Raw genomic sequence first — 21,581 nt, 5'->3', positions numbered from 1 at the left:
TCTTGCTTTCTGTACCAGGGTGAGAAGGATTGTAGGCTGGGAGAGGGCTTCTCTCAAGAGGCTAGGGAGATGGTTTAAAGCAACACTGTTTGTGGTAGGATCAGAGGCATACGGTTCTGCGGTAGCTTCCTTCCAGGCCTGATTTCACAAAATGGCCTGTAATTGGCACTTCCAGTGAGTGTTAGTGCTCTCCGTCTGAAGCTGAGAGCCACTCTGAGGTTAGGTATTCCTTTCCAGCTCTGAAAACATCAAAGCAGCCATATCCAAGCTAATCTTGATAACCACGAGGCCACACATGCTCCGGGCTGCTAAGAGAAATTGGCTCCTGGACAGGAAGATTTGGTCCATGTGCCACCCAGCACTTCCAGAGGATTATGGAAAACTAAGCTGGATTTGTACAGAAATCATGCGGCATAATGATGTTCCCAACCTAGTAAATCCCAGAGAGTGGCCAGATCTCTGAAAGCTGGAAAAGGCTGTCTTCATAATAGTCCACTTGCTGGCTCCGCGGTGTGCGTGAATGCCTGTAATCTCCAGACCTCCACTTTCATTTCCCAGTGTCATGAGATCCAGGCAGCTGCTTCCGCGTGATCCTGGAGACCCTGTCTTCGTGGAAACCTCTGAAAGAGCTCGTTTTGAAGCTCCTCTTTAATGGAGTTCTCCCTCTTAGGTTCAGACTTGGCCTTCTAGGAGGTCCCAGCTTGCATGACTCCTGCATTTCAAGGCAGCAAGCAGAACCAGTTTTCTTGCCTAGGATCACCAAGTGCGGTTAACCTGTAGAAAGGAGCCCATTGGGCTGTGCAGAGAGCAGCTGTGCGAGGATGAGCTCCTGCCTTCCAGTAATTGTTCCCTCCCAAGGTCCTCTTAGAAAGTCCTCTAAAAAGATGTTCAGTGGTGATGAAAGGAAAGTCTTAAAGGTCAAAGGCATCTGGACGCAATATAGCTGTCGGCGAGTAGTGTTAGGAGCTAGCTCGCTGGTTTTGACCCCCAGAGTGGTGAATGCGAGGGAGAGGCTTTTATGGGCATGCAGTCATTCTGCAGAACAGACAGGCTAGTTTGATGTGTTCCAAGTCACCTCCTCAAGAACACAGCTGTCCATCAAACATGCCGCTATGCCCCTTTATTGTGAATGGAGACATAGCCTTTATCTTAAAAAGGGTAGGAGAAACTGAAATGAAATCATTTTACACCAACTGTGCAAATGTAGAAGTTTACCAGTGTCCTCCCACACAGAAGCTGTTGGGCTAGCTCAGAGCTGAGATGCCTTTGCCTAAGGGTTTTCCTCTTATGCTATAGGAAGGAGGCAATGGCTATCATCCTTTTGACCTTAGGATATATAAAGAAAAGGAGATTCTCTTAAATTTTTCATGTTTCATGCTGTTGAATAAAGAAAACACAAATAGCCTATCAAGATCTATCTTTTTGGGAGCTAGAAAGATGGTTCAAAGGTTAAAAGCACTGGCTGCTCTTCCAGAGATCCTGAGTTCAAGTCCCAGTATCCACATAGTGGCCCACAGACATCTATAATGAGATCTGGTGCCCTCTTCTGGTGTGCAGGTATAGATGCAGGTAGGACACTGTATGAGGAATATAATTAAATAATTGATCTACATTTTTCTTAATTACCTTTTGATGCAATAAATTTTTAATCAGAATAGAGGTTTTTATTTTTATTGCATTATTTATTTAATTTGTGTGTGCTTGTATGCATGTTTGTGTGTGTGCCATGATATTCATGTGGAGGCCAGCAAACAGCTTGGGAGAGTTGGTTCTCTCCTTTCACAATTTGGGTTTTGGGATCAAACTCAGGTCATCCCCCTGAGCTGAGACAAGGCCTCGATATGTAGCCCAGACTGACTTTGAACTCCAGTCCTCCTGCCTCTGCCCTCCAAGAACTAGGATTACAGAAATCTGATACCACACTTGCCAGAGTAAAGCATTCCTTGGGCACTGCTGTATGAGAGCCTTGTGGGAGGAGCTAGCGTGTACGTTCCCCACACCTCAGTCCTCCGTGCCGTGGACGAGATGCAGTGAGAGACACACACTACTGGTTCACATCCTTAGTGAGCTAGAGAAACTTAAACAGAGAAACTGTGACCAAGGGAGGACAGAAGGACATCAGGGGCTGAGGGGACGACTTGCCCCTTCCAACATGGGGGAAGGCATAACCAGTAACCAAAAGCAGCCCTTTCTGCATTTTCAGGGGAATCAGATAGAGCTCAGAGTCGGTTGTTGAGTCTAGAAGATGCACTGAAGTGTAAAAATGCTGCTTGCACCAAGCATTAAAGCCAGTCCACTTCCATACAGCACTGCAAGCTTCTAAACAGCTGAACCTTTAGATGTGCCCACCCGCATCTTTGCTCCTGTTGAAGGTGGAAGACTAGAGACTGAGGCAGAATTTAGAGGCTTTAAATACTCAGTTTTGAGAGTATCCCCCAGCATCCATTATCAGCTGCGGATACATGAGAGATGAAAGTCTTCTATGAAGGCCTTTCCCACCCACCCCAGCCTCTTATATAAATCCAAAACTAAGCCTATAAATCCTCCTCTGCCCCTGTCCAATCCTGTAATCCGAGAACATGCCTGTGACTTACAGAGGTGATGGAAGTTATACCATGTCTTTCTTAGGAAAAGTTGAGATTTTACAGCAACACACTCAGGAATGAGCTTTGTTTCCTATCTGACTACATTTTAAAGGGGGAAACTGAGTCTTTATTCTGGGAGTGATGGGGAAAACTGACCCATTCCTTAAAAATATTTACTCAGAATGAGATTTCTGGGTTAATTTATATATAAGAAAGTCACAGAATTAAACTCTTGCTATTTAAATATTGCTCAGCTAGGTGGTAGTGGTGTACACCTTTAATCCCAGCACTCAAGTGGCAAAGGCAGGTGGATCTCTGTGAATTGGAGGCTGGTCTAGTCCACAGCATGAGTTCCAGGACAGCTAGGGCCACACAGAGAAAACCTGTCTTGAAACAAAACAAAAACAAAAGTAAACAGACAAAAACAAAAGACCAAAAGCTTAGTCTTACCAATTTTTATTTTTGTGAACCTAAAGTATTTAGCTTTTCTGCATCATGTAAAGATGTTTAGGAGAGAAAAATCTGCAAAAGTTAGTGAGGGAGGGGAAGTGAAATCTTCCATTAAGGGACAGTGGCAGGCAGAAGGAAGCAACACACACAGTGACTGGGGAATGAGCTTTGCTGTGATGCCAAAGATTGAGAAGCCATAGGCAGCCTACTCCTCTTTTCAGAAAGGAGCAGGGAGGGAACTAGAAGATGAACATCACTGAGGCCACAGCAAGTGGTCTTTTTATCTGAGGGTGGAGCTTCCTGGTCTAGCCCTGACCAGGGAGCATCCTCATGATCAAAAGTGATGTAGATGTCCTTACAGCCTGGCAGCTGCTGTTGCCTACTGAAGAAGGCAGTCCAGTTGGTACTCTAGAGTTGGGAGTGGTTTATGAGCCCATCTCTGAGTAGCTAGGGTGTCCACACTCTGCTGATAGCCCCACAGAAGTATCTGAACAGCACAAACTGTAGCCTATGGGTTATTAAAAAAGAGGAGGTAGGCATGAAGTTTGGAGGGGTAAGCAGTTGGGGGTGGATCTGGGAAGAGTTAAAGGGAGGAGTGTGGGTGAATATGATTAAAATATATTGTATGAGATTCATGAAATTCTCAAATGATTTATCATCATCATTATAGAAAAGAGATGTGCAAAGTTGGGGCATGTTCATCATTGATTTGTTAGGCTCCATACTTTCTGAAGTGCAGATTCTCATGGTTTAGGAATGGGAAGGAGTTCACGGATGTAGCATGGGAGATACAGACAAATCTCAACATCATGAGAAGTACAAATGAATCACGCTGTATCTCAGCAGGACCCCCTTGGTCTGTCAAAGCCCTAGATATTAGAGTAGTAATACAGTGTCATCTACCTCATGCTGATGTCCCCTGGGGGTCTTGAATACTATCAATGGACTATATGGTCTCACTAGGTAGCAGTCACACCCAAACTCAGATCTTGAAAACATGGCTAGTGCTCAACTTGGGCATAACGTAAAGTCTAGTGAAATAACCCAGAGTTGATGATGGTGCAATGTTTGGTTTTCCTCACTGTGGGGCTCTGAGACTGTATATTTACATATATTTCATTTTCAATACTTGAAAGTGGGTGAGAGGTAACTAATCATCATGTTATCTAATCGGCGGGACACCTTTGAGACCATGCCTAGGGAGCCCAGCTGTGCTGAATTGCTGCAGACAATCTGGGAATCGCTTCTCTGCCCTCCCTATCTTTCCTTATTAAGTGGTGGAATCCTGGAAGCCTATGAGCTTACCCACTGGGCTCCTAAAGGAAGAAGTTACATAGCAGAATAAAAGCAAGGAAAGAGCTGCACCATGTCCCAGAACCAGTGCCCTGGAGCTTCATCCCTGTTTTCTTCTAGTAGTTTTATAGTTTTGACTCTGATCTGAGTTAATTTCTATAGGTGGTATAAGTAGGGAGTCTAATTTCACTCTTCTGCATGTAAATATTTCATTTTCCTAATGCCATTGATTGAAGAGACTCTCCCCACTGTGTGTACAGATCTGGGTATACAATGTCTTAGAGAAGCACTGGTAAAGAGTTGCCTCTCCTTTCTGCTGGTCACTGTGGGTCTGTGAGATTGCCAGTCTTCAGCTGGCTCTGCAGTTAACCGTTGTCTTCTCAGCCCCATAGAGACCCATCTGTAGGAGCTCCTGGGAACTTAGCCATTAGAAGTTTGATGGGCTCATTGGACATTTGGTAGTGGCTGGTGACAGATTCTGAAGGATCAGAACTACTTTCATACTGGAAGGGACAAATGAGGCCAAGTCCAATTCTAAGTGCAGAAATGGAACACTTGCCTCTGGCGCCTGTCTTCAGCTGACGACTGCTTCAGAGACATGGTAACACAGGTGCTATTTCTAGAGTATGTGTGTATCTGAGAAATCCTGAATTTTCCCCCTTTCCTTCTCTGGCTGCGTAGGCTTCTGACCACCGTGCACATCCTCAGCCACACTGACCCTTGCTGTGCCCTTGTGGAGTCTCTGCATCCTTCACTCTTTCTTTTCCGTCTTCCTTCCCAGAGTCAAGCTATGAGAATCGTGCGGACGGTGGGTCAGGCCTTTGAAGTCTGCCACAAGCTGAGCCTGCAGCACACCCAGCAGAATGCAGATGGCCAGGAGGATGGGGAGAGTGAGAGGAACAGTGATGGCTCAGGAGACCCAGGTAGGCACCGTGGCTGCAGAGGGAGAGGACACAGTGCGGGCCATGCTGTTAAGTTACTTAAAAACTAATTCTAATAATTCCACGCTTACTTTGATTACATTTTTCCTTTTGTTCTCTTTTTGTCTGTTTTAGCTTTGAGATAAGTTCTTGCTTTGTAGCCCAGACTGACCTTGAACTTGGACTTCTCCTACCTTAGCTTCCCGAGTGAGGGATGGTGTTAATATGTCCCAATAACAACTAGTCAGAAACCATATCTACATGATTTCTTCTGCAGAAAAAGAAGTTCATTAATATGACAGTTTAACCAAGATAAAGTATTTAAGATTAGATAGATATACATATTTAGTTTAAGAAATGGAAGAACATACCATAGTATTGAATGGAAAACCTAAATGTCATAAGCATGAATACTGTGTCTGACATTTCTATCAGCAAAGGAGACATCCTGGTAAGCTGTGGTACTCACATCCAAAAAGCTCATGTGGAAGAGTTAAAATGGTAATCAAAGAAAAATGCAAAAATTCAATTATTTCCATTAGCAGATGAGACATCCTAAAAGTCATATGAACTAATTATTCACATCAGAGTTACAAAACAGAGGAGGCAGAGGCAGGAGAATCATGAAGAATTCAAGGCCAACCCATTCTACATATAGCTTGTCTCAAAAACAAATGAAAAAAGTTAAAAAAAATCCCAAAAATAGGGGTGGAGAGATGGCTCAGAGGTTACGAAAACTGCTCTTCCAGAGGTCCTGAGTTCAATTCCCAGAAACCACACCGTGGCTCACAAACATCTATAATGAGATTTGGTGCCCTCTTCTGGCATGCAGGCAGAGCACTCTATACATAATAAATAATTAAATCTTTTTAAAAATCACAAAAATAGGTATTATGCTTAAACAGCAGTATTGTCACATGGCTGGACAGAGAGGCTCCTGGTTTGCATTGGGACAGCACAGTCACGGTCTCTAGGCATGCAAAAGTTAGTTCCCCTCGGCCTTGAGCCTAAGTATCTACTTCTGGAGAATAGCTCAGAGTGTGTGCCTCAGGGTCATGACATAATTCAGTGAGCTAATAGATTTTAAAAGGCCAAGTCTGATGCTTGGCACACGGAAAGCCCTAGATACATACATGTTAGCTATAGATGCATACATGTTAGCTATATATACATACATGTTAGCTACTGTTACTTGAGCACAGATGTGTGAAAATTTTTTAAATAAGGGCAGAAAGTTTCTAGGAAAAGTGAGTAACAAAGGATTCACACTCTGTATTTAAATAAATATCCACGTAGATGCGACCAGGGAGAGCTGTGCTGTTGTGAAGCAACTGAACCGCTCAAAGCAGGAGGCCAGAGCCCGAGTCAGGCACATGCACTAATATGTTGCAGATCCCTGGGGAGAATAATGTGAAAATACCCGCAGAACTCAAAATTCTACATGTCAGTTGACTCCTAAATCATGCTCGTAGTATCTCTAGGACTGCATTCTAAAGATAGAGCATACATGTGAAACAGTTAACCTTCTGCATGGTTACATAAGTGAGGAATCAGTTATAAAGCCAAAGGATTATAAAAGACAGTTTCGTTTCTTTTCTCTTTTTGAGGCAGAGTCTCGCTCTGTAGCCATGACTGTCCTGGTCTCACTCCATAGACCAAGCTGGCCTTAAACTTAGAGAGATCAGCCTGCCTCTGCCGCTGCCTCTGCTTCTTGATTAAAGGTGCGCACCATCGTGCCTAGCTATGAAGTCACTTTTAAATATAAATAGTAGACTATTGCTCAATGATTAAGAAGAATCCTCAGTTATCTGTGAACTGATATAATTCTATCTTAAGACATTTTGTCCATTTTGTAAAAATCAAGTTCTAGAACTGTGGTTATGCTTCCTAGAGATTACATTTTATTGTAAGTACGTAGGAATACTCATGCATACACATGTGGTATACATGTATGTACATGTGTGTGCACTTGCAAGTTAACCATGCATAGAATCTTCACAGCTTGATTGACCAGAAAGTGGCAACATAGATCATTCTGTGAAAAGGAGCTAGGTGGCTGAGGTGGCAAGAAGATTTACCCCCACTGTACTGATAACTTTTCTACCCTGGACACATGTTAGTCATAAATTAGGAAAACATGACATTTCATCTAGAGCCCTGTTTCTCTGTGACCTCAGGGGACCATCATGCTTCTTTCTTGGCTCTCTCATTTGTGCCAACTGATGGTGGCCTCTGCTAATGCAAGCATCACAGTAACCTTCCCCAATAATAACCATCACTAGATGGAGCCTTGTATTTTCCCTTGTGCACTGGACCAATTGTGGTTTATAACAGGCCATGGTCGTGAAAGCACTGTATAGGCTGGCTGAGCCATATCCCCAGCCTCTGGTAACACCACTTTGCCAATGGCCTGCTATCTTGCTGGTAGAGAGTGGCAGCTGAAATCTCAAGAGATTTCAAGCCCGTGCTCACACTGGCAACTGGTACACACACACACACACACACACACACACACACACACACACAAATTTCTAACCAGAAAGCAGAGGACACTGATCTGGTGAAACTGCTTAATCCTAGAGTGAAAGAGACGACCATTGTCATCGCAGAAGTCCTCTCTGAGGAGGTTACTGTAATTCCTAAGTAGTTAATTGGATCTGTCCCTCAGCCTCTGGTCATGGAGGTCAGGATGTCTTGGACTGACCCATTGACAAGAACTGCCAGTGCCCTTTCTTTCAGGCAACACTAAGAAATAAGTCTTATTTTCCTGCAATCAGAACAGTGCTGTTCTTCCTCCTACAGCCCCTGAAGCCATCTGCTCGGGGAGATGACAGACTTCCTGTCATGCTGAGGAGGAGACTCTGGGGAATCCTTGGAGTTCCCAGTAGGGATCACTTCCTGTTCTTTGCTTTCAGTCTCATTTCCCCCAGGTACTCCAAACTCCTTCCTTTCCTGCTCAGGGTAGTTCATGTACCTTATAGCCTTTGTTGGTGCAGTGCCCTCTGCTTCCTGCAGAGTTCCTCCTCATTCTATGCTCTTGTTCTCCTCTGGAGGGCCTGATTCCTAGCTCCCATTCTCTTCCCTTCCCCTTTCAGAAACTCAGAATACATTGTTTTCTGCTGTGTGCCTGTGTTCTCGGCACTCCTGGAGGATTCCACTGACATTAACATCCAGCCCTCTGAGTACCAGGCAGAGGATGCCTGCCCTCTGTCTTCAATGGGCTGCGAACCTTGGGAGCATAGGGACCTCCTAGCACAATAAATACTTGTTGAATAAACTGACAAACAGTCAATAAGTGTGGCCAAGGGACAGCGTGTGTATTAATCACTGTCAACAATCATCTATAAAGTGCTTATTCCATGCTAAGATGAGCTTGAAGATTGAGAAGAGATTCCAACCAGAGTGACTTTTAAGCCACCTCTTTGATGAGGAATGATGACACCTCGGCTGGGGGAGTTAATACAGCTGAGGCGGTAAACGCAAAGTGAATTCAGAAGGCTGAACGGTGGATTGCCAGGAAGGCAGTGGTGGAAACGGTGGCTACTGAAGAGTCCGGCATAGTTACTCTCTTCTCGCTGTAGTATAAAAGTCAGCACCCACCTTCCAGCCATACGAGGCACCACTAACCCTCTGTTCTGTTACCTCTCTTTATGGAGCCCTGTCTAGTATAGAACTTGCTATGTAGACCAGGCTGGCTTCACGCTCACAGAGATCCACCTGCCTCTGCCTCCTGAGTGCTAGGGTTAGAGGCATGCACCAGCACACCTGGCCTTTACTGTTACCTTTTTAGAGACAATTTTCTTAATTTGCATTAATATACATGAGGTGTCATCTGCTTGGCATTCTTATCTACCTTAAAGAATGTAATTATATAATTGGCCTTCCACAGGTAGTGTCAAGCCCAGTATGCTGGTAAGTTTGTATCATCTTGACATAAACTAGAGTCACCTGGACAGAGATAACTTCCATTGAAGAATTACCTAGATCGGATTGTCATGTAGGGCATTTTCATGATTAATGATTGATGTGGGAAGACCCAGCCCACCGTGGCAGTGCCATCCCTGGGCAGGTCCTCTTTGGTTGCATAAGAAAGTAGGTTGAACAAGCCAATAAGTAGCACTCCTCCATGGTTTCTGTTGCTGCTTCTGCTTGAGTTCCTGCCTTGGCTTCTCTCAGTGATGGACTGTGATGGAGATGCATAAGCCAAGCCAGCCCTGTCCTCCCCAAATTGCTTTTGGTCATGACGTTTAACACAGCGATCGAAAGCAAACTAATTCGCCCAGCATGCTTGCTTTGAGGTTTAAGATGGCAAAGGTACATTAGTTGTATCTTTTCAAAACCAATCAAGCTGGAGTTGGCACACTCTATCATACTGCCATCCCTGGGGGAGAGGGAGGGAGGCACCTGCTGGCAAAGGTGAGGTTATGCAGTAAGGTGAGGGAGAAAGACTTATCGTGTGTGTGTGCGTGTGTGCGTGTGTGCGTGTGTGCGTGTGTGCGTGTGTGCGTGTGTGCGTGTGTGTGTGTGTGTGTGTGTGTGTGTTGTGTGGCTTTTCCTGCAGAGACAGGAACAAATGTTCATTCAGCCCACAGAGCCCTGATGGTAAAGAATGATTAAACCCAAGTCTAGCTTGGGAAACCAGTGAGTTTACTGGGGTTCCTCCAAGACCATGGGTGATTTAAAGGAAGCTGCATCAAGAACACCACCCCTGAGGAGTCTTCTCTCCCCGGCTATTAAACTTGGCTAGAAATAGCTACACAGAAATCTCTTTCCTCCTTCCCATCTCTATCTGTGTTTGTGTTTAATGGGTGGTTCATTTTAAGTAATTGTTTCACGTGCCTCGTAAATCAGTAATGTGCTGTTGGAGACCTGGAGAAGGTTGAATTTGAGTCTGAAAGCTACCTGCTGCTGTCATTCCCTGTTCTTCGTGGGAGATTCGTCTTTGTTCTGTTTGAACCTCCATCTGATCAGATCAGTCTGCCCACAGACGGGCATCCACTTGACACAAGGTCTATTGCTTTAAATATTGATTGCAATTTAAAAAGTAACTCCACAGCAAGCTCTAGAATAATCTTTGGCAGATGCCTGGCTTCTGTGGTGGCTGGCTCTTTAGCACAGACTGTTGGCCGCTATGGAAGTGAGAAAGTCATGTCAAGAGGTCACTGGAGCTGCAGGCTTGCTACACAAGGCAGTCAGACTTTCATCCTGACCCTACCCTTGCCCACTCAGTGATCTCCAGCAAACCATGTGTTGGGTACCAGTTCTCCTCTGGGGCGCTGAGAGAACGCAGGTGAAGGAACCCAGGAAGGGGTTTATTGTAATCTCTTGGTGCTAGCCGTGTAGCTAGGGTTCTGCATATGGAACATATGCACAAGGGAATGGATGGGGGGATGCTCTAAAGGTCTGTAATTCACAGCAGGTATGAGCTGAGTGTTGATCTGGCTTTCCTGTGGCCATGAGGCTGCGTATCTGAGTGTCAGCAGTCAGTGCCCTTTGGATCTGGAGGTGGAACCCTTTCTTCTTCAGGAAGCCTGCTCACTGCCTTCTCCTGGTCGCTTCCTTTATGCCTCCCACTCACCTTCTTAGTGTGTGTAAACTGCTGGCAACCTGTTTTTTCTTTTCGCATCTGCTCTCCTGAGGATTTTCCTATGAAGGTCCAGAGGAAAACCGATGGTTTCCTGTGGGGATCTGGCTTCTGTATTGGGGAGCTTTTCATTGAATGCAGTGTTTATCTTTCCAGAGGAGCCCTGCCTGTGATGGGATGGCAGGCCCTTCATTGTACAGAGGAAACTTATTTACACTTGGAAATTGAAAAGGGCAAGTGCTGGAAGCTGTTCTGGCTTCTTTGATGTCAGCATTTTCTCTTCTGGGATTCAGCGGGGGTTTTATGTTGCTTCTCACTTACACGCCTCCCAGTGCCTCCTCTCTCCTTCCCTGCTCTGTGCCTGTCTTTCTTGTCTCCCTAATTCTTCTCCTGTTCCCTGTACTATGGGGGAGGTATACCTTTTATATCTTTTGGCAACAGCTGCCTCTGGCCACCCCCAAGGCTCAGAGCAAGGTGGGACCACTGCTCAAATCTTTATTGCCTGTTTGTGCAGTTTACCCTCTCTCAGACTCTCCCTGGGGAGGGTTTCCCGGGAGAGATCTATTTCCTTGGAGGTATGCCTTCTCCCATGTAGCAACTGTCCAGCATGTACATAGACTGGGAAGCCTTTGGAAGGACTTTATTCAAATAAAACCTGCTAGCGGCCAGCAAAAGAGCGCAGCAGGTAAAGGCGTTTGCTGCCAAGACTGACAGCCTGAATCTGATCCCTGGAACTACACTGCAGGAGAGAAGCGATTCAGGTCATCTGTCTTCTGACCTCCACAGGTGCGCCGTGGCACATACTCACCCATACACGGACATACAAGTGCATAAATAAACGCAATACAAACAAGGAAATAAAAAGCTGGATCAGCTAGGAGGAAAACCTAGCATCCTGTTGACTTCTCAATATTGAGCTCGCTCCCTTACATGGTCAGGTTTATCTGCATAGAAAGGACTTACAGCCACTGGCTCTGCAAAGCAGACACGGGCCTGACACCTGGTTGTCTGGGCTAGCTCCAACGTTAGGGAATCAGCATTCTGTGTACCCCACTACCACCACCCAACTCTATGTTCCAGCTGCTGTTTGGTCTCTGAAACCTATTAGGAAATTGTATTTGAAGAAATCGTGGTGACCATAGAGGAGCATGGTGGCACATGCCTGTAATCCCAGCACTCAGGAGGCAGAGACAGGAAGACAGGCATAGGTTTGGGGCTGGCCTTGTGAACTATTCTGAGCTATAAAGTAAAGTCCCCCTCCCCATCTCGAAACACCAAAACAGAACATAGTGACGAACCTAATCCCAAATATAGGGTAAGGAAATATTCTCTGTGGAACTCTTGAGAGTAAGTGCCAGGTTGGGAAACTGAGGCCTGAGCTGAGAGGAAGTTAGAGATGACAGTGCCCTTTCTTCTAGCGTCTCTAACCTTGCTGTTCGAAATGTTCCAGGTTGTGGAGATGCTGCACCCAGCTTGAGCAAACGTTTGTTTGTTTCTGAACTTTACGATGATGTAAGACTAAAAGTATCATATGGGGTTGAAAAGGTGTGTTTGTGTACTTGAACAAAAGGACGTGTAAATGTCAGAGGAAGCCCATGGCACGCCAGGCTTGACTAACGGAGGACTAACAAAATAAAGCGAAAATACTGTTCCTTATGCCATGGTTTCCTGCCCTGTTGTCTCTGCAGGCCGCCAGCTTCCTGGAGCCGAGAGGGCCTCCACGGCTACGGCTGAGGAAACTGACATCGATGCTGTGGAGGTTCCACTCCCTGGGAATGACATTCTCAAGTTCAGTCGTGGGGTGACGGACCTGGATGCTGTAGGGAAGGAAGGAGACATAGACTCTACGGTAGGTGATCCTCTGAGCAAGCGGTATGCCTTATGGCTCCCCTGCCTGCAGCTTCAGAAGTGAGGTGCCCTGTCACCCAGTGGCAGCGCTAGAGCATATTTTGTCGCCTTTCCCAGAGGTCTGACTTCTCAGGTTCAGCATCCACAGGCCAGCACACATGTGAGGGTGCTTTGGAGCTTGTGTCTGAAGCGTATTGCCCACCTGGGGGATCCCGTCAATGTTCTGTCCCTTTCTCCATACACAACAGCATCTTGTGATGTTTGTGCAGAGCCCACCCAACAGACCCGTGTGATGCAGATAATCACATGACTTAGCAAAAAAAAACAGTCTGTTTGAGCCCTCTTGCCTCGTCTAGCAGTTGTGTGCCTTTAAAACTCCTGTGTAACAGGTCTATTGAGTCTGGAAACTGGCCCACGGCATGTTAGAAACTGAGACCACATTAAGGGGGGCCTCATCACCCCAGCCTGGCACTCCACGGGTAGGACAACTAAGGCGTAGGGAGCTTCTGATACGACCCATGAGACAAGCCCCGAAAGCCCCAAGACTAAATTCAAACTTAGAGGCAACTAAGCTAAGGAAAATAAAAACTGAAAGGGAAGTTCCCGACCCTTGGGTTCCCAGGAAGCTCTCTGGCACTTTCTATCCTCCAACTCAGATTAGTCCAGTTCATGAGGAAACACCTGTGTACTTTGGCGGGCAGTGCCAAAGTTTTCTCTGCTGCCCCATGACCTCACTACTAGGGGCAATAGGCATTTGTCCCCAGGTGCCTTCTTCCTGCATGTCTGAAGATCAGCAGAGCCACTGGAAACAAAACCTACCTCCCTGGCGTTCAACTCTGACTTACTGGAGCCATTTGTGTGAAAGTGTCCATCAGGAGAAAGAGACTGCAGCTGTGATTACCTAGCTAACAGAAGTCCCTCTGGGTCATGTGATGTCCAAATGTTCTGCCTTCACTGTGAGACGAGATGGGAGAGGATGGAGCATCTGACCCCAGAATAGGAAGCAAAGGATACCGCGGGGAAGAGCTGAGACTGTCTCTCTCTTGTTGCCATAGTAACGTGATAGGAAGCTGTGTACACAAACATAGATTCTAAAGCTAGAAACCCCAATTCAGAAAGGTATATTATTGGAAATGAGGGGTTAAAAAGAAAAAACGTTTTGCCAGCTGCCCGTCTTCTACCCTATTGGCAAATGATGTTCCCAAGGTATGGAGATAGAATTTTCTGGCTCTGTGGTCCAAGCCCAGGTGTGCCAGTATTTTCTCCCTGGAGCTATTCCTGTCCTTCAAGATGCAGCATCTCTAGCACATGGGTTTTGTTCTGCCCATGTACCCATCGCGACCATTCCAGTGAGAGGGAGCTGGCCCTCGGAGGTGGCTTCTGCCTATGAGCCATGTTCTGTCTTTTCTCTTCAGGTCTCACCCAGTCCTCAGGAGCCCATGCTGACAGCCTCACCCCGCATGCTGCTCCCTTCTGCTTCCTCGAAGCCACCAGGCTTGGGCGCAGGGACGCCCCTGTCCACTCACCACCAGATGCAGCTCCTCCAGCAGCTCCTCCAGCAGCAGCAGCAGCAGACGCAAGTGGCTGTGGCCCAGGTTCTCCTCAGCCTCCTCCCTTCTTCACAGGCTCCACTCTCATGGGCTTGACGCGCCTTCCCTAGCAAGGGGCTCAGGGCAGGTTTACAACCTAGGGAGCTCTAAGGAATTGCTCATGCTATTGGATCATTGCTTGTTGGGGTTCTAGGAGGTGACAGGGGAGGGGGACAGGTGGGAGCTATGGTTAAAATGGAAAAACACATCGGTTCCCCCGTGTATCCCTCGCTCTGAGTTAGGCTTGGCTGGCTTGGCTGAACGTTGTTGGATGATGATTTGAATGTACCAAGGAAAAAGAAGTACGCAGTCCCACCCTCCCTTCCCTACCTTATGTCCTCATGTTTGGGGTGGGAAGGGATGCCTTTGGAGTTAGGACAGGGGTGACAACTCTTAAAACAGCTCCAAGTGTAAATCTGTGACCAGCATCCTTGCACAGACTGCTGCTCAGGCATCCCAACCCTCTTGACCGGAACAGGTCCTCAAGCCTCCATTAGTGACCTACTTATTCCAGACAGTATTTGATTAGGAATTCATTATAATAGCAATGAACTCATGGGAATTCAGCTAGATGATCTGAGCCATTTGAGAAATGGCTACCTTTTAGCATCTGGATGGAGTTTGTGCCCTGGAGTCTGGTTGAATCGTTGCTGCTTTGGGGAGAGGATTGAGCTGATTGCCCTTGCTGCTTTCAGCAGGAATCCCTTCTGTTTGGTTGCCATTGGAGGTCGTTGTCATCCATACTTCCTTGGAGTTTGGTAGTTTGAGCCTTCTCTCAATGATGGGCAGGTCAGGGAATGGTGAAGACACATGCATCTGTTCCGTGTAAAAGCCAGAGCCAGGCAGGATCAGGCCTTAGGTGGGTAGATGAAGGTAATCAGGAGGATGGGATGGGATGGTTGGAGAGTTGTCTTTGAAAGGCTACTGTGTGCACCAGTGTTCTGGATCGGATAGGCTTGACTAGGTGCTGAGATTTTCCGTGTTCAGTACAGGAAATAGGCTCCTCCAGGGAGAATTTACTGATCCTTCTGTGCGATCTGCTTCCTCTTCCGCTGACTCCTGGATGAAGTAAATCCCCCAGAAGAGTGTTCCTTCCGTCTGCTAAGGCTTGGCCTGAAAGAGCCCTCTTGTCATCCAGCCTTCACCGACTGTCCCTGAGGCTGGTGCCTTGTGGGTCACTTTGACTCCACATTTCAGGAGAGCCGAACCAGTGGGACGATGCTCCAAGTGGCAGACAGAGTCTTGGAGGCGGCATGGGGGTGGGAGATATGGCTGTGAAATCAAAGGCTACGCCATGCTGGCGGGAGGATTTGCAGGTGTTCCCAAATCAGTGACAGAGAAAAGGGAATGTCATTAATGACTTCTTATATTTGGAGGGGGGAAAAACGTTCTTTGTCAAATGAAAGAATCCATCTCTGGCTAATGACAGCATGGCAGTCTGAGACTCTCCTCCTCAGTGTGGGGGTTGACAGCAACACAAAGCCTGTGCATCTCAGCCCCGGCCCATCCCAAGGCTCAGCATTTCCCCAAGTTTCCTACTGAATGCGGATCCATTCTCCGAACGATTCTCTTTCAGCATATCAATTCCCAAGTAATTATTATTTACCCAAGAGTAGGTCTGATGCATATTCATGCTGTCTTATTAGCAAAGGGCATCTGAATTTGAAGTCTCAGCTAAGTGCTAGAGAGAAATCAGTTGCAAGTGTCACATCTACACGCGGCGTTGTGGCAGTGGAAGGAAGCACTCAGCCTGCACTCAATCAGACGCACAACTTGTCACAGGTCAGCCTCCATCAGGGCCAAACCTAAGGGTGGCTTTCTGCCATAGCAAGTATCTGTCTTAACAAAACCTCCCTGCCCTGCCCTATTCTAATTGCCTCTCCCCTAGAAGGAGTTGGATCTAAGGAAAGGGAACCGTGTAGTGTTCCAGATCCGTTTCGTGAGCCTCTCTCTACGTTCTAGGCGATTCGCCAGGTTGGCCAGTCTCATTTGCTCAGAATCTATTGGGTGTAGCTGGCAAGTGAGCTGCTGGACCCTTGGCTCAAGCAAGAATACAACAAAAGGCTGCCGTAGGGCGGTGACGACTTTGAGCGGTAGACTTTTGAACTTTCCGTCGAACTCGACGTAAGGTCATCTGATGGCTTCTTGAGCATAGTCCTCTAACCTGTCCCTGCCATTGTCCTTAAGTCACTCTCTGGCCACCTGCCTTCCATCTTCATCTTATATCTACTGCCAGGGACACAGGAGGGTACAACTGTACTCTCAGCTGGCCCTTGTCCCCCGTCTTGCAGGTGGGGTTCAGTCTTAAACCAGCCTCTTCGAGCTCCGTTCCTCTGTAGGATTTGATCAAAGGACTTTCTGTCATTGTCCCCATCTATGGGTCTAAGCAGTTATGTTTGGCATGCAAGCAGGCTGATGACAGGGCACCCTGGCATCTACCATGGGCCTGCAACGGACCAGCTGCAATACCCCTGGTTCTTCCGCAGGACCCGTTAGTTCCCTAGGGGGATGTCAACTTTCTCTTGTTCTGTCAGCCAGCTGCTGGCACGCAGCAAGGTGTCTCATTGAACCACTTTAGTGGTCCCCAGAACTCAGCAGTTGTAACAGTCATCTTAGTGTTTGGGGTGAGAACGTTTCCCTTTCTCTGAGCTCCAAAACCCTCCTGTATTACTTCTTAGTCTAAAATCTAAAGGTAAAGCCCCAATTTCTTGCAAATAATGTGTGCTCTTAAAGCCGCTTACCGCATTCTTTATGGCCCCCACTGCCGTGGCTCTCACGCACCCATCTGATGTGGCTGTTTGCCTTCGGGACCATAGTTCGTTCTTTTTGATGTTGTCATGACTTTTTCTAAGAACTCAAGCCCTCTTCCAGCCTCACCTCAATTCCTTCAGTGCTGATCTTGATCAGGCCTTCTTTGGCCTTAAACACGTATGAGCAAAGATGGTATTAACCAACTCCAAAGGGTTTCCAGGTCATTCTGCAGTGCGTAAATAGCGAATTACCCTAGTCCCTCTGAGACTCTCCCAGCCCAGCATGAGGCTCGCCTGGCTGCATTAGCTTCCGCTTTTACCTGGACCAGAAGTTCAAGGATGTGGATGAAAAACAGAGCCACACCTTGAATCGTACCTGGGATGTAGTTGGTGCCTGCATAGCTGCATGCTGGGCCTGCCTGGCTCCAGGACTGTGGCTGATTGACAACAGTGAAGTGGGCCAGACATGTTTACAGTTTGCCAAGCCCTAGCCTAGCTCTTGGGAAAATGGTAGTGAAGCTCATTGTTGCTATTTAAAGACCTCCTCTGCCTGTTGCCACTTCCGCTTATTTAGGAACAAGTAATTTGTTATTTATGCTTTGTGATATTGTGTGTTGTGGTTAGAGAAGCAGCGCTGAAAACTGCACCCCCACCCTGGCCTGCCACATAGCATTTGTCCTTGTGGCTTCTCCCAGTCCCCAGTCTTGCCCAAGTCCCTGGCCTAATGCATGCTGAGACAGCGCTGCCTGCCTCTGCTTTATCTGGTATAGGGAAGTGGGGGTGGGGGTGGGGAGGGATTGCTCTGGTTATCCCCGCTGCCATTTCCATGTGCCTGCCACTCCCTAACTTCAGCCTGGCCCTGCCCCCACTTCTGATGGAGGAGCTGGAGTCCAGGCAAGTAGGCCGGAGAGTGAGTGGGGCGATGGTCTGAGGTGGCCGGGTGGGTTGAGGGTGAGTGCCAGACTTTGGGGAAGTGGTACAGGGCTGGAGGGGCCAGGGTTGGTGTTATACGTGTTGTTCTGGGATTGGGATGCAGAGCTGGATGCCAACACGAAGTGTGGCTCTAAATGCCACAGTGCTGTGTTTGTGCCTCTGGCTTAGTCTGAATGGAATAGTCCATACTCAGCGTGCCATGGCTCTGGAGAGGAGATATTCCACAGTCACCTTTTCAGAAAGGACTGTGGTCAGCTGTGTGGGAAATGTTCAATTCTTTGTAAGAAAAGTGTCAAAAGATAAATGTCCGCCACTCATGGGCGTCGGGGGTAGGGGTGGTACCTTCTACTCCTGTCCTACTTGAGAAACAGAGTCCAAGCCAAGGGTGAAGCTAACACTACCTCATTTTAGCAGTCCCGTCCGAGTTTAAAGAGCTCTAAGCCGTGCTGTCCTCACTTGGCCTGGTTTGGGTGCTGCAGGCAGAGGTCTGAGCCTCATGCTTGATTCCACTTTGGATGACTGCAGACGCAGGAGGCTCGTTAGTGCTGGCTTGGGCAGTGACAGCGGCGCATTGTTTCTGTGCTCGTGGGGCTTAAAAACACCCGAAATGATCCCGCTCTGAGCTGGCAGAGGTAAAATTCTTATGTAATCCAGAACAAGAGGCACTCGCTCTCTGGGGTGTTTGCTCATGGCACTTAATGTCAATGGGTTTTACCAGAAGCATAGTATTCAAGGGTCGTCTCTTGGGTGTTGATGGCACTCCACCTTTGGAACTTGGAATCCTGCCAGAGAGGCTTCCAACACTCCCCTAACTTCTGCAAGAAGGAACCTCTTTTTTTGTTCTCCCTCCCAATTCTCAGATGTCACCATGGGATCTGAGGACTTTTTTAGGTGTCCTCCAGTGTTTATGACTGTCTGAATGCAGAATCGGCCATCTCAGCCCCTAGCCAGCCCTCTCCCGTGACAGATGGGGCAGATGAAGCCCAGGGAAAAGTGGGTTGTCTCAGGAGTCAGCGAAGACGCCAGCACCCCAGCTGCTAGTCTCATGCTTGCTTCCTAATGGTCTATTCTGTTGGGATGCTGGTACCTGAGGGTGTAGCAGGTGTATAGCCGATAACAGATGCTAATTAGTGGTGTTCAGGGCTCTGTGCTCTCTGTTTATCCACTGAAATGCCACCTTCCACATGTCTGTCTTATATTTCTGTTTGATTCCAAAGTAAGTAGAAAGTGAAAGATCTAGTAAGTAGATTGCATAGATGGTAGGGTCCTTTCCCTGATGCTCTTATTTCATGTAAGTAACAGTACTAGCAGCTAGAGTTTTGAGCTTGCCTGTCCTGTGGGGGTGCAGGTTGGGGCTTCCCATAGCCATTTCCCTGTTTCTTAGATTAGACTCCTGGGTGAAATTTCTCCGTGCCTCTATTTCCCAGGAAGCTGCAGGTTTCATAGCCACCCTCCATCAGAACCCCAGGCTCCAGTGTTACTGGCACTTCTTTTCCTCGTCCCTCTTGAGAATCTCTCCCGGGAATCTGAAACAGCAAAGGATCATCCTGATGAAAACAAGAGTTCTGTCCTTGGCAGTCCTATAAATAGCCAGATTTTCTTTAGATTCATTAAGCCTCATCTCCCCGGGGAGGATGAGCCCAACCTTGAGGATCCACTAATGGGAAGCATTGGCCAATCTCATTGGTGCCCTTGCTCAGTTCAAAGCAGAGCCAGCTGCGAGGCCAGGCCTTCGGAACGGGGCAGAGAGGGAAGCACCTGCTGCACCTGAGTACAGTCGTCTTAGTACTGTGTCCCGAGAAGCAGATGCGGAGGCCTGCAGATGCCTTGGTCAGCCTCAGCAACATGGGGATTTCTAGAGAACAGTGGAGGCTTTCCCTCTTCCACCCCACATCCCACCCACCCAGGTTCTTTGTCAACACCATGGTTCGTCTCCAAGAAAACAATCTTTTCTATGAGCTGACTTGGTTCCAAGTGACCAAGCTCATTCATTCCCTTTCTCGAGAGCCTTCGGAAATCCTTCCGATCCCCTTCCTAAGTACAAGAACCGTGTATACGTGAACCCCGGCCTTCTGACTATTTTCTTGAAGCTAGCGTCCTGGCTATATGCCCCATCTCTCCCCAGTGATCTCACCTCTATTCAAGGGTTACACTCCAGGGATGAGCATGTAAACACCACAAGCATAGAGACTATTGAGTGTGCCGTGGCTGACCCCGTACCACAAGAAGGATATGAATAGATGAAGTGTCCGCTGTGAACACCAACCTTGGTTTTATATAGCTGTCAGAAGAGCACTACTGTTAGTCACTCAACCAACATTAAACCCCTTCCAAGAAAGAATCGGGGATTCTATGGGTGTCCATTGAGAATAAGAAAAGAATTGAAAGATGGAGAAGCTGGTACCCAGATATGAGAAGCCAAGCTTTATTACAACCAGCTCACTAACAGCAATGGAGTTCTCCTTCCTGTGTCTTGTTGCACTGATGTTCAGGAAAGTAGAAAGAAAGATTATGGGTTGGGGTGAGGCGTCACATGGTGATAGTCTGGTCAATATATAAGCTTTTATATTTTATTTTTTTAATTGATTTTAAGACAGGGTCTTGCTAGCTAGCCCTGACTTGCCTATAAGTTGCTATATAGACTGGACTATCCTCAAAATTCTCCTGCTTCTGTTTCCCAGATGTTAGGATTACAACATGTACCCCACCATACCAGGCTGCTTTTGTTTTTTTTAAAAGATATGGGAAACGCTAGGTGTGATGTCACATACCTACAATCCTAATACCAAGGAGACAGAAATACAAGAGCGTGACTGCAAGTTCAAGGCCAGCCTGGTCAATACAGCCAGCTCCAGGCCACCTAGGGCCATATAGCAAGACCCTGTCTCAAAACAAACAAATCGAAGTTAAAAAAAGTGTGCTGTGTGGGGCCTATGTAAGTTCTTAAAACAGGAATGGAGGGCAGTTTATCTTCACAGACACTGCAGGAAGTGAGAATGTCTTTCCTACTTTTTGCACTTGACATGGGGCTCAGAGTGGTGCCTGAAGTATAGAGAGAAGTCCACAGGGCTGGGGACCTATATTCTCTTGGACACTTTTCCAACAGTACAATTCTAGGTCCCCAGTTTTTTCCATACAGGGTTTCTTCATCTGGAATTGAATGTGGAAAGGGGCATCTCCATCCATTAGCAACTGTCATTTGTAGTAATGCCCCTCTCTTTTTCTTTGTCCCTCCTTCTCTTTGTCTTCCTGCCTTTCACTCTCTGCAGGTTCACTTGCTGAAGGATCAGTTGGCTGCTGAGGCTGCGGCACGGCTGGAGGCCCAGGCGCGAGTACACCAGCTCCTGCTGCAGAACAAAGACATGCTCCAGCATATCTCTCTGCTGGTCAAGCAAGTGCAGGAGCTGGAGCTGAAGCTGTCAGGACAGAATGCCAGTAAGCTGGGGTCCCATCCAGCCTCGCTCTTCATAAAATAAGTTATTTCCACGATCCGGGGGATGTTTGCTCAGAGCTTTGATGGCGCCCTTATAGTTCAATAGAACACAGGCTTCATTGTTGCTAGTCTGCACGTTTCATAAATTATAGAATTACAGGGCCAGAGTCCATATTGGCTGCCTTCTATCCACTAC

At 47.2% G+C, this 21,581-nt stretch overlaps 1 protein-coding gene across 6 annotated transcripts in view; it reads left to right on the top strand.

Annotated features, from left to right (window-relative positions):
- The window catches only part of Nos1ap (nitric oxide synthase 1 adaptor protein), a 283,618-nt gene that overhangs the window by 241,869 nt on the left and 20,168 nt on the right, over positions 1-21,581 (top strand). For 5 of the 6 annotated variants that reach the window (XM_075989050.1, XM_075989049.1, XM_075989053.1 and 2 more), the window contains exons 6-9: positions 5,110-5,251; positions 12,521-12,681; positions 14,096-14,275; positions 21,222-21,387. In XM_075989050.1, the coding sequence (XP_075845165.1) occupies positions 5,110-5,251; positions 12,521-12,681; positions 14,096-14,275; positions 21,222-21,387 (649 nt within the window). Of the gene's footprint in view, positions 1-5,109; positions 5,252-12,520; positions 12,682-14,095; positions 14,276-14,322; positions 17,914-21,221; positions 21,388-21,581 lie in introns of those variants that run through there. The other variant, XM_075989055.1, reaches the window with a different exon arrangement.

The sequence above is a fragment of the Microtus pennsylvanicus genome, chromosome 10, assembly GCF_037038515.1.
Source record: "Microtus pennsylvanicus isolate mMicPen1 chromosome 10, mMicPen1.hap1, whole genome shotgun sequence".
Lineage (NCBI taxonomy): Eukaryota > Metazoa > Chordata > Mammalia > Rodentia > Cricetidae > Microtus > Microtus pennsylvanicus.
The sequence above is the reverse complement of the archived record's forward strand: the minus strand, read 5'-3'. Positions and strand labels throughout refer to the sequence as shown.